At 41.2% G+C, this 11,594-nt stretch overlaps 2 protein-coding genes across 2 annotated transcripts; one reads left to right on the top strand and one right to left on the bottom strand.

The window, feature by feature from the left end:
* Nucleotides 1-7: 7 nt before the first annotated feature.
* On the bottom strand, nucleotides 8-1,428 carry ost4 (oligosaccharyltransferase complex subunit 4 (non-catalytic)). The gene is made up of 3 exons (XM_018697928.2): nucleotides 1,381-1,428; nucleotides 569-705; nucleotides 8-144 (listed from the first exon to the last, which is right to left on the bottom strand). The coding sequence occupies exon 2, from the start codon at nucleotides 702-704 to the stop codon at nucleotides 591-593; it is 114 nt and encodes a 37-aa protein (XP_018553444.1). The 5' UTR covers nucleotide 705; nucleotides 1,381-1,428; the 3' UTR covers nucleotides 8-144; nucleotides 569-590.
* Nucleotides 1,429-1,646: 218 nt separating this feature from the next.
* On the top strand, nucleotides 1,647-11,305 carry selenoi (selenoprotein I). Its single transcript, XM_018697927.2, has 10 exons — nucleotides 1,647-1,953; nucleotides 4,387-4,455; nucleotides 5,038-5,146; nucleotides 5,491-5,565; nucleotides 6,898-7,160; nucleotides 7,242-7,350; nucleotides 7,427-7,475; nucleotides 7,559-7,739; nucleotides 7,842-8,021; nucleotides 8,206-11,305. The coding sequence occupies exons 1-10, from the start codon at nucleotides 1,897-1,899 to the stop codon at nucleotides 8,311-8,313; spliced, it is 1,200 nt and encodes a 399-aa protein (XP_018553443.1). The 5' UTR covers nucleotides 1,647-1,896; the 3' UTR covers nucleotides 8,314-11,305.
* The last annotated feature ends 289 nt before the right edge of the window (nucleotides 11,306-11,594 follow it).

Below are 11,594 nucleotides of genomic sequence, written 5' to 3'. Positions count from 1 at the left end.
AACCATGCAAATTTACTTAACGCATTTTATTAGAAAAAAAAATTACTGTGCAATCATGACAACATAGAAATTTGTGTCTTGGAAAGAGGATGGGAAGACTGAGAATGTTGTTTTCAAGGTGGTGGTCTTTGATTCCCATCTCTCCTGTGGAGAGACAAAAAGACATTAAGTGGTTTCACGATGGTTTCACAAGTCCTGTTTGTAGCTGAATGTGCTACAGCTAGCAAAGAAGACTGTAAATGATCTTTTAAGTATGCTTCCTCCACATTTGCATTGATGTTCAGTGGTCAAGTATTAACTGATTAGCCATGTACTGAACTTAACTACTTCTCCAAGTGCCACGATGACCCTTTCTGTGCATTTTACCTCAACAAAACTACATTTGCTGCTTTCAGTCATTAATATACCATACCTTTAACCACAGACAGAACTATTGATACTAATACTATTGATACAGTTTTGTGTTAAAAAACCTGATTTGTTTGAAGGCATGACTGACAGTGGTAACCACAGAAGGAAAAGGTGTCACAATAGTGAACCATCTTAGGCAAATAAAGACTGCACTCACCTCTCCAAACATACTGGGGTCTCTACTCCTGCTTCTTGGGGTTATTGACAGCGACGTAGTGATATAACACAACCAGCAGGAATAATGACACGCCAAGCATGTTGGCAAATATGGCCAGCTGCACGTCTGTCACCATTCTGCAAAGGATAAAGAGAGACAATGGAACAAGTGTGAGGAGGCTGCTCATTAAAATAAATGTATGTATAGCAAATGAATGATAGACATTTCACAAGTCCATTTACTATAAAATCATGTTTAGTTTGCATGATCTCTGTTCGTTTTTCCAAGTGCAATTCAGGATTTCAGATATCTATCACTTGTTAACATTAATTTCATGATGGTGTGAAATTAACAACTTGCAGAGTAGCTTTTATACAGATAGGCCATCACAGAGAACATGATATCTACAGTTTGTTAAAGTTACTACAGTACATTTGATAACATAATATCTTAATAGAGATGATTCATCATACAGAGACAACAGTGATTCTGACCGCATAAACCAGACACTTCGCTAGTAGCTTCATTTCGCATATGAAGATGTTGTGCATGACTCACAACATCACCTAAGTAACTGTGACAGTCACCGCAGATGTTAACGTAGTTGTAAATCATTCTGCCAAAAAAATAAGTCAGTTTTGAGAGAGCCGCATCAATCTGTGTAACGTTAACTCAGCTAGCTAGCTAAGTAGCCAAATGGTAGAACCGACACTGGCTATATTACATAATATGGGGGAAACAACATATAAAGCCTCAATATATTTACAAAAATAAATCATCTGCAATGTAGTTTAGTTATTATTACTACTTACGTTATCCCTTAATTAGGGTTTTTGCTCTAGGTTCCAGCGATTCTTCAGTTGCTCAGTAGCAAACAGCCAAATCTGTCTTACTTCCGGCTGCAGGGGAAAGCCACGTCACGTTTAAGAGCAGCATAGAAATAGCCTTTATAGAGCAGCAGACCTCAGTGATTAATTAACGAAAACAGAACACCTCCGCAAGCGTTATTCTTTCCATTTGTGTTCATCCTCTCAGTGACACCATATTTAAATAAAACTGTGTAATTTTGGGCCAGTCCATGGAATATCGTAATGTTTGAGTTATTCTTTTGTCTATGTCATCCAAGCCAGAGGCGGCGGTAGTGAGCACAGTTAGCTGAGTGTTGGCACCCCATAGGAGTGGCCCAAATGTTTCGACATCACCTCACCCGGCGTGAACGAAAGCGGCTAAGCTAGATGGTACTTCGACTCGGCAGCTAACGTTGGGGATTTGCATTTCATAGGGAAGAGATATTCATTTATCTCATCGTTGAGTCAGACCATAACACCATGGCGCTTTACGAATATGTCACTCAGGAGCAGCTTGCGGGCTTCGACAAATATAAGGTATGATTAATAGATTGTAATAGCATGTTAGCAGCTAGCCATTGAGCTGTGTGTGTGTGTGCGCGCGTGTGTGTTTCACAGCTAGCTGTCACGATCTGCAGCCTGGCAAAGAGGAGTGTGAAGGTAACCAGAGTTAGCTAAAATCATTCCGGATGTTATTAAAGCTTTCCCTCAAAAATAATGTCGTTAAAGTGGCCTATTAAAGCTATTGCAACATGGCTCGGTTAAGGTTCACTTTGATGGTATCTTCTATGCTGTTGTCGGCATTCTGTTACTCTTTAAGGGGTTGTTTGTTACTGTTGATTGAACAGCATTCGATACTTAAAAAGCACCTTTGGAGTTGACTAGATTTTACTCAGTATCTTGAGGGATACAGGGGCAGCTTGATGACGATGCTTGAGTCTGGATATATGGGCATTATACACATAATTCAAAGTCTTGTGAATAAAGACAAACATTTTGATTCCAAATTCAATTCCAAATAGCTTCCTGTAGTGTCCATCAGAGAGGTTTGTGGGGCACCATGACGAAGAATACAATTTATTTTGAAAATAATGACCGGAAGTTTCATTATTTAGCATGTCGCGCTTGATATTGGCGCAAATGTGCTAATAGTTAGCTAACGACCCTCTCTCTCCGCTAGTGTTTGGCTATGAAATAAGGCTTTACCAAGTGTTTTCGCATATGTCAGGGATCCATCGACTGTCTCTTTCTTGTGTGGAGGGCCAGTGCTGTTGTTAGGCCATTATTGCAGCCACAGAGGGGAGAGAAAAGCCAAGTAGCCGCTGTAATGGAGTGGTAGGGGGGAAAACCATCCAACTTGAACCAGTAGACTGATGGGACACATGTGAAATCACTTTTAGAAGCTCTCCACTGAGCACAGAATTGCGTTTTTAAAATGTTAAGAACAGTACCACTTCTCTGTGTGTCACACAAACCTTTTAGTGTTTAGATAATTGCCATAAAGATGTGGTAATACATGGAGGCTATGGACTGAAAAAAGGAGTGGCAGTCACTAAAATGATCTCACGAGAGAGTTCAGTATTGATAAGGGGACATCATTTTACTTGGCCACTGTACACATATTGGTTTGTCAGTATGACCTGTATCCCTGAAGTTTATGGATGAGTAACCCAAATAATATGACATAAGCTATGTATTGACTGATGAAGTTTTTTGAGTGTAATGTGTCTTTTCATTTTCCTGGTCCAAGTAACAGTCAGCGAGGCTCTCTCTCTAATACCTCCTCCAATGATTACTGCAGGAAACTACTCCCTTGAGATGTTTATGTTGAGAGGCCTCTTTACCAATAATCGCTTTTGAAGTGGCTCACTCCATGTGTTGGCTACTGTGCCTCAAGCAGCAGTTGTCGGAAGAGACTGGAGGATGACAAATGACAGTGAATGAAAGGATTGTGTCTCTCTTTGACACAGCGGTTGTTTTCTCAGAAGGTGCACAAATGTGCCCGGACACAAGCATGCGAGTGGAAAGCACATGAGAGCGTAAAATTGTTCAGTCACCCAAATTTCTCAAATTGCTTCTCAGATCCTTTGTCACTCTTAGCACAGTCTGCAGTGCCACCTCTCTTGGTGTGAGAGTAACTGGTGTCTCTATCAATGCGTGTATGTGCTTTTCATTTGTATCACCATGTTTGTACAAGATGGAGGGTGTGAGTTATGGCTGCACTGTGTGTTTTTGCATATGCGGTGATGATTAATCACACTGGTTATTTTTGTTGATTTGAGGAACACACTCTTAATATTACATAACATCATGAATGCGTGATAAAGCATGAGTCTATTCCACAGTGGATATTCTAAATGAAGTGTTTCAGTGTTGTCAAATTTCCATATAAGATAATTCATTGTGCAGGCCCACCACAAGCTTGTGCACATACAAGGAAACAGTGCTGTGTTGTAGAATTAATCTGTGCCTTTGGTTGGCTGTTTTAGTGTATCAATAGTAAACATGTTTATAGTGGTTAACTTGAACTCCAGGGAGTTCACTGCTCTTCAGACGAGTGCAGTTAAAAATCAATAATTAACCCTTTTGTAAAACAAAATGCAGATTCCAGTCAACTTCGAGGTGAGAAAATTTAAGTTTAAACACAACAATCATAGAATACAGTCCTGACATCAGAGAGGCGGCATTTACTCCCAAGAGGAAAGCCTAGCATCACAAAAAGCAGCCTCACACACCTCTTAAACTGTATGAATTCCAGTGAAGGTACACTTCACTGTAGCACTCGCACTTGTCCGTCATGATAAAGTTACAAAGACTGGTTTGTTTTGATTTGCATGATAACTAAAATTATCCAATGAAGAAGTCACATAAGCCCTGGTTTACTTGCAATGAGAATTCAATCTTAAAAATGCAGCCAAAGTAGAGTAGAAGACCACATCCTGACTGTTTCAATTCTCTATCTGTTTGCAGTACAGCGCAGTGGACTCGAATCCCCTGTCTGTCTATGTCATGCACCCTTTCTGGAACTTTGTGGTGAAGGTGAGAAAGACCTGTTCAACTCGATCTGTGTGGCTGTGTGTGTGTTCTGCATCATTAATGAGGTTTCCAACTGTCTGCTGTGATACAGTAACAACACAGCCTCTCTCACACACACACACACACACACACACACACACACCTTCCTCTTTGTCCCTGTGTCAGAACACATCAGTGTCTGATTGTGAAGGTCTGTTCTGGACTCTGGAGACAGTGTGGTGTTGTGAATGCAGGCATATACTTCATCTGAACTGTGTTTCTGTTAGATAACGGGGCCCGTTCCCATGTAAATAGCTTGTCTGAGCACTGACACACTTATTTACTTGTCTGTATCAGGCCTTTGTTTTTACATGAATCTCTGCTTGACTGAAAGCTGAGAGTAATTTTAAGATATTCATCTTCCTTTTCCCAAAATCATCACTGCTTAATAGATATATAACCCAGACTGTGTGCCAAAAATAATTACTGTCTCATTATGTAATCAGTGCTATTATTACAATGAGAGGACTGTATTTAAGAGCTAAGTGACATGTTAATTAACAGTTTTTCACTATTTTTTGTCTTTGTCCACCTCCTTCTCAACAGTTTCTACCAACATGGCTGGCTCCAAACCTCATTACATTCACGGGCTTTATGTTCCTTGTGTTCAACTTCCTTATGTTGGCCTTTTACGACTTTGACTTCACTGCATCTGGTAGGTCCTCTGCACTGCTTATCTTCTATCCCCAGGAGTGTTGTCCTAAACTTGGTATAAACTGGTTGAATCCACCATCGGTCTGGAACACGCAGAGAGAACCAGAGGCATGTAACTTTGTTTAAGAAAGGCAAAGTCCATCATTTACTGCTGAAACATTACTGCTTATGATGGGCCATGGCTGTCACTATGTCCCACACACGCACACACACACACACACACACACACACACACTCACTGTTAACATCTACAACAAAATCTCTAAAACATAAACAAAGACTGACGCAGTTTTTCTTCTGTGTCTCTGTGTGGTACGATGTATATTTACATTATTTGTGTCTCAGCTGCAGGACATGAACACGTGCCTAGCTGGGTCTGGGTTGCTGCAGGAATCTTCAACTTCTTGGCCTATACACTTGGTGAGTCCTGACCCCTGCAATCTCCGTGTGTTATTTTTCCTCTCTCTGACTTTTTGAGAGGCTCAAGGGGAATTCTTCTAGTACAGAACTAACTCATTCATTGCCAGTAAGGGATGGGAGATGTACTAATCTGTGCATAGCATGCAAGAGGAATAGACATATTTAATTGTGTTTAGTGATTGTTTTTCTCAGATAAACTAGTGTATGTGTGTGCGCGTGCCACTGTTAAAGTGTGGTTGCTGTGTTAATGAGGAAGATAAAGTCATATAGTTCTTGCATCAGGTAAATATGGATACCATTATCAACAGGGTGCCATATTATCAATCTGCAGAATCATCACTAGAAAATATGGGTTTGCACAGTGCTTTTATTGTGTAGATACTTAAATGAAAATCTGGATGGACGGTGTCCTTGTGAATTAATTAATTGACTGTGGATTATGATCATGTTACAGCATTCACACTGTATCCTGAAATTACTGCAGTTGTACATAATCAGTATTGAGTTGAATGTTCACCATTTAGTAGAGTCAACCCAGACAGTTGAAGAAGCTTGTATTTTGCAAGATACTGATGTAATTTTGTTACACCCACATTACTCTCCACCACAGTCCTTGAAGCAGGATTAGTCACTTAAACAGAGCAATATTTACACAGGAATGTGTAATGCTAAGGTATGATTTGGACATGAGCCCCTGAATAATATCTGCCACCAGTATGTGCACTCTAAAGTTGTTGTTTATACCTGACATTTTTAGCAATGCTTCACAAATACTATCTAAAGTTTCTAAGCTTTTTGGAATTACAGTGGAAGTTCCATGCATACATATAACACGTTCACTGACAGACATATTCAGATTGGGACCAATTAAAGGAAAAACCAACATAAAGTGTTGGGTTGGCAGGCTGTTGGTCAGTGAATCTAACTACAGTCAAATACACAGATTTATTTTACTGTCAAATTCCTCCTCTGTTTGTTTGCGTGTAGACATGGACTACAGTTTAACAGCTCGCTGACCATTTTGTGACCCATTAAAATAAAACAACTTTCCATATGGCATTTCTTATGAGGATGCGTTTGCAGAATACTTCCATATGTGGAGAAATGGGTGTAGACTCAGATCAGAGGTTGTGACAGTGAATTCAGTGGTGGGAAGTAGGAATGCAGCTGTTTTCAAAGATGCAGTTATGTGAGTGTGGGCAGCAGCTTTGGCTGAAATGTGAGACGACAGAAAGAAAATCTCTGCTCTTGTGTGTGTTTATATGTTTTTAGATAAATGTTCACATAAACATGGAGCGTATGTAACTGTCTGCACCTCTCTGTTGTGTATAGATGGTGTCGATGGTAAACAGGCGCGTCGCACCAACTCCTCCACACCACTAGGGGAGCTTTTTGACCACGGCCTGGACAGCTGGGCCTGCATCTTCTTCGTGGCCACCGTGTACTCCATATTTGGGCGAGGCGAGAGCGGCGTGGGCGTGGCCACGCTGTATTACATCCTGTGGGTGGTGCTGTTCTCCTTCATCCTGTCTCACTGGGAGAAATACAACACTGGTATCTTGTTTCTGCCCTGGGGATACGACATCAGCCAAGTGGTAAAGACACATACAGACGTTAACACTCATTCACATTAATGTAGCAGCCTTTTAATGATGTGGTGTCTCATCTCCTTCCAGACTATCTCCCTGGTTTACTTGGTCACTGCTGTGGTCGGTGTGGAAACATGGTACCAGCCAGTCCTGTTCCACCTCCTTTACAGAGACCTTTTCACCTTTATGATCATTGGTGAGCTGTGATTGGTCATTCTGAATAATTGATTCACAAAAGCAGCAACGGCTAATTAATGTTTGTTGATTTCCAGCCTGTTCCTTCACTGTGACCTTACCCATGAGCCTCTACAACGTCCTGAAGTAAGTTTCCATTTTCGTTTCATTGTATTGGAGTGTTATTTTCACCCAGTGCTCTGAACATTTTACTCCATGTGTTAATGCAGGGCTTACCGCAGTAACACTCTGAAGCACAGCAGTCTGTATGAAGCTTTCCTGCCCTTCCTCTCTCCCGTCCTCCTCTTCATCTTGTCCACCATTTGGGTGGTGTACTCTCCATCCAACATCCTTGAGCTGCAGCCCAGGATCTTCTACCTCATGGTGGGAACAGCTTTCGCTAACGTCACGGTGAGACTTTTGCACAATCACAAAGACACACACGCACATATGTTTGATAAGCGCAACATAAATTCCCATCTTCATGTGTTCGTGTTTGCTCTCGTCTTGCAGTGTAAGCTGATTGTGTGTCAGATGAGTAACACACGTTGCCAGGCGCTGAGCTGGCTGCTGCTGCCCATGTTGGCGGTGGTGTTGTTAGCAGTCACAGGGGTGGTCGCCAACGAGACGCTACTGCTGTATCTGTGGACAGCCGCTGTCATACTAGCGCACATACACTACGGTGTATCAGTGGTAAGAGCACACATTGAGATAATCAACTTTTTAGATTTCCCTTTAATACATGAAGGCCTTTTCCTCTGGGTACATTATGAGCTCAGAAACAATGCCTTGCTTTAGTCTTGTGCTGATTAATGTTTGAAGTTACACACATGGATTTGAACGACATACAGAATAATTGTGGTTTTTCCGTTACCAGGTACAGCAACTCAGCAACCACTTCAACATCTTTGCCTTCTCCCTGAAGAAGCCTAACAGTGACTGACAGGAGGAGGAACGAATCGGCTTGAAAGGAGCGGAGGTTTAAGCTCCTCCCCTCCTCTACTCTACCGACACGTCACTCTCATCACCGCGGAAACCGCATCCCCTCCCCTCCATCCATGAGGACGCCGCAAGTGGAACTGACCATGGCTCTCTTTTTCCACGGTCTCCAAACACACATAAAGACACAGCGCGCACACACATTTATAACCAACCAACCAAACTCTGGTCTCTGCGATGGGGGTGGACCCAGGGGGGTTCTGGCTTCCGTCATTGGTGATTGGCTCACTTGGTTGAGCCAATGAGGTACAATTGTTTCCTACGGAAATGTGCTTCAGTCGTGAGGAGCCCAGACGAGCCATGCAAACGCACACACACACACACACACACATATTATTAACACACATTATTCTGCTTTCATGCAGATAATTTATATCTTGTGGCAGGTATTTCAGTACAAACACAGCCACACACGCAAACACACACACACACACACTTGCACTCACATAGTATTATGAATGTATAATATGCCTTGGGGAAACGCCATTTCAGTTAATTGCATTAACAGGAATGCCTGAAGTAGTGTTGTTTCAAACGTCAAACCTCTGAACTCTGGCCACATGTGGCTCACAATCCACAGCTGTGTCCAGAGTTTAAAGGTTCAGTCACCTGTTAATCATGGGATGATTTTCATTTGGAACTTTTGGTGATATATGTTAATAACTATATATACTGTATATGTTAACTGGTTTGGGACATTTTCTTTTCAATGAAATGAAACTTAAAAAAAAAAAGATGATTGGTCCTGTAAAACATTGTATAAATTTCCCTCTAATTAATTCCACACTCAGCTCTGTAGCATAATGGCTGTCATGAGTACACAGAGTTGAATGTTGACCACCTATGGCAAGAAATGACCAGGGTAACCTCTGACCTTTTGAACTTTACTAACCTTTGACCTCTGTCTGAGCACTGGCCTCCCAGCTCTCCCTACCCTCTGAGGTGTCGTGTCTTCATGCTGATTCGTTCTATTTTTATTTTTAACATTTTTTATATATATACCTTTATTGGTATTACTTGTTGGTCTGCTGCCATGGCAATGGTGTGTGGTTTAGTTGCGCAACGCTTGAATGAAGAGTGTGTCCAAAAACCATAAACGGAGCGGACTCACTCTGAGGGAACAAGCCGTTGCACTGGACACCGCAAACGCCACAAACACCGCCTGGTGTCACGCTCTCCTGCTCACACACACATACTATTATCACATCTTTTATACGGTCTGTCACATAACTTGTGTATTGGTTGTGTTTTTTTGTTTATTTGTTTGTTTGTTTTTTCAGTCTGTTAAACACTGTTCCTCTGTGCTATTCAAACAATGTTTCCATGGTGATGATGCATTTTCAGTAGTGGCTGCAGACTGAACTAAGCTAGTTTTCACTGCAGGGCCAAAATAAGAGAATATGAGAAATTCTGCCATTGTTTTCAGATCACAACAGTTTGTCAGTGTGATTGTGGTTTGGAGGGAATAAGTTATTTTGTGTGTAACTTGACTCTTTTAAATCTCTTTAGGCCCTGTGGTTGAAAAGTCTGCCTACCAAGAAAAAACTGATTGAAACGTAAATGATCAATGTGGAGCCAAGAAAAATGGATTCTATGAGTCTTAACTAACATGATCAAACCCTAGTTCTCATCCAAACTGGAAACAAACCACAGAGGCTGGTGGGGCTCTGGTTTACATGTCATGCCTCACGTGTTAAAATATACCTTAATATACCAACTGTCAGAAAAGCCTTGTGTCAGTTATCTGACTGAACATGGAGTGTGAATGTGAATGTCCAGTCACAGTGATAATACTTAAGAATTAAAAGGTACATATGAAACACCGGGGCAAAAAGTAAAAATATAATTGTATTTTCAACTTCAGTTTTGTTTATGTTTTTATCACTCATCAGAGGTTTTTGTACATGAACTGTCATTGAGCAGCAGCGAACATTTAGGCACAACCTTGTAGTGTCCCTGCTGTACCATCTTGTCTGGGAGGAACAAAATACATCCACTTCTACTGCCATAATACCCAGCAAAGTAGCTCATGTTGTTTTCCAGTATCTTTGCGTGCATCTGGGGAAAGCTTGCATGCAGTGATAAGCACATTATAATAGTTGACGTTTGATTTGATGAAGTACTTTTTAATGTGGCCCCACATCTGTGACTGTGGAGACTAGATTGTAGTGACGTGAGAACAACTGACTGTGAGATTTCACCACTAGAACTGTTTTTTCTGGTGGGTATATGCACTGTCTGGGTATGTGCAGATCGATGTGTACTGTTAATGTCTGTGTGTGTTCTCCGTATGTGTGGATATCTGTGTAAATACATACATTATTTCATTTTTATTTTATTTTGTTCTTTAAAACGGGGTTATTTTCTCCAAACGTTTGACAGGTGAACTGGTAGACCAGGAGACGATGTCAGTCAGCAGCGTTCTCATTGTCAGATCCAAACCCTGCAAAGGTACCAGTTCCTACATCTGACAACATTTTTTTAAAAACAATTTTCATCTCTGCTGCTCTACTTACTGATTGAATCGTCCTTCAGGTCTTTTCTCTGGGATAGTTTGGAGGCTGCAAACACTACAAACAATGCTAAATGCAACAAGGCATTTCATATCATTATTAGAGAAATATTCTGTCACCAGGATGAGGGAAACTGGCAGAAAAATATGAGGACAAACAACAAGTCTCACTCAACTGATCAATAAATCAGTTTCTTTAGAATCAGAATCTTCATTTTCACAGCTACTTTTCTGGGCATTTTTTGTAGTGTGCTCCTCAGCTTTACTCACCACTTTCTAGGACTACTTTCTTAATTCTCCCCCTGGATCAATGAACCAAGCTGTTCAAATTGTGACTAAGTTGTTGTACAAAGCTGCTCTGGCAAACGCTCCAGGGCCTCAGTGTGGCTACTTGTGATGTTCTATTTAACCAGTGAAAGAAAGGACTGTCCAGAAACAAATAAAAGTGAATTTTTCTTTAACCATGTTACTGTGTCTGAGGCAGCGACATTTATGTTAATTGAGTAAAGCTAGAGTTTCTTTAATAGCCACTAGGGACCAGCACAGAGCAGTGTCATTTTATTCCCTCGCTGTAAACGTCACATGTGCTATGGTTACATACAGATCCTGGGCTGAGTGTCCTCTGATTAGGAACCATAAGGTTTCACCATATCCAGCCAAAAAGTCTCAGGTTAGGAGCTACATTAACATGTTCCCAAACTACACACCTTTGATCAACACAGCCTCACACCTTCTCACTAAAATGAAGCACTGGT

This window comes from Lates calcarifer, linkage group LG7_1 (assembly GCF_001640805.2).
Source record: "Lates calcarifer isolate ASB-BC8 linkage group LG7_1, TLL_Latcal_v3, whole genome shotgun sequence".
NCBI lineage: Eukaryota > Metazoa > Chordata > Actinopteri > Centropomidae > Lates > Lates calcarifer.
The sequence above is the reverse complement of the archived record's forward strand: the minus strand, read 5'-3'. Positions and strand labels throughout refer to the sequence as shown.

What these genes read in the sequence shown, in the direction of transcription:
- ost4 (XM_018697928.2), bottom strand. Translation starts at nt 704, where the DNA reads ATGGTGACAGACGTGCAGCTGGCCATATTTGCCAACATGCTTGGCGTG.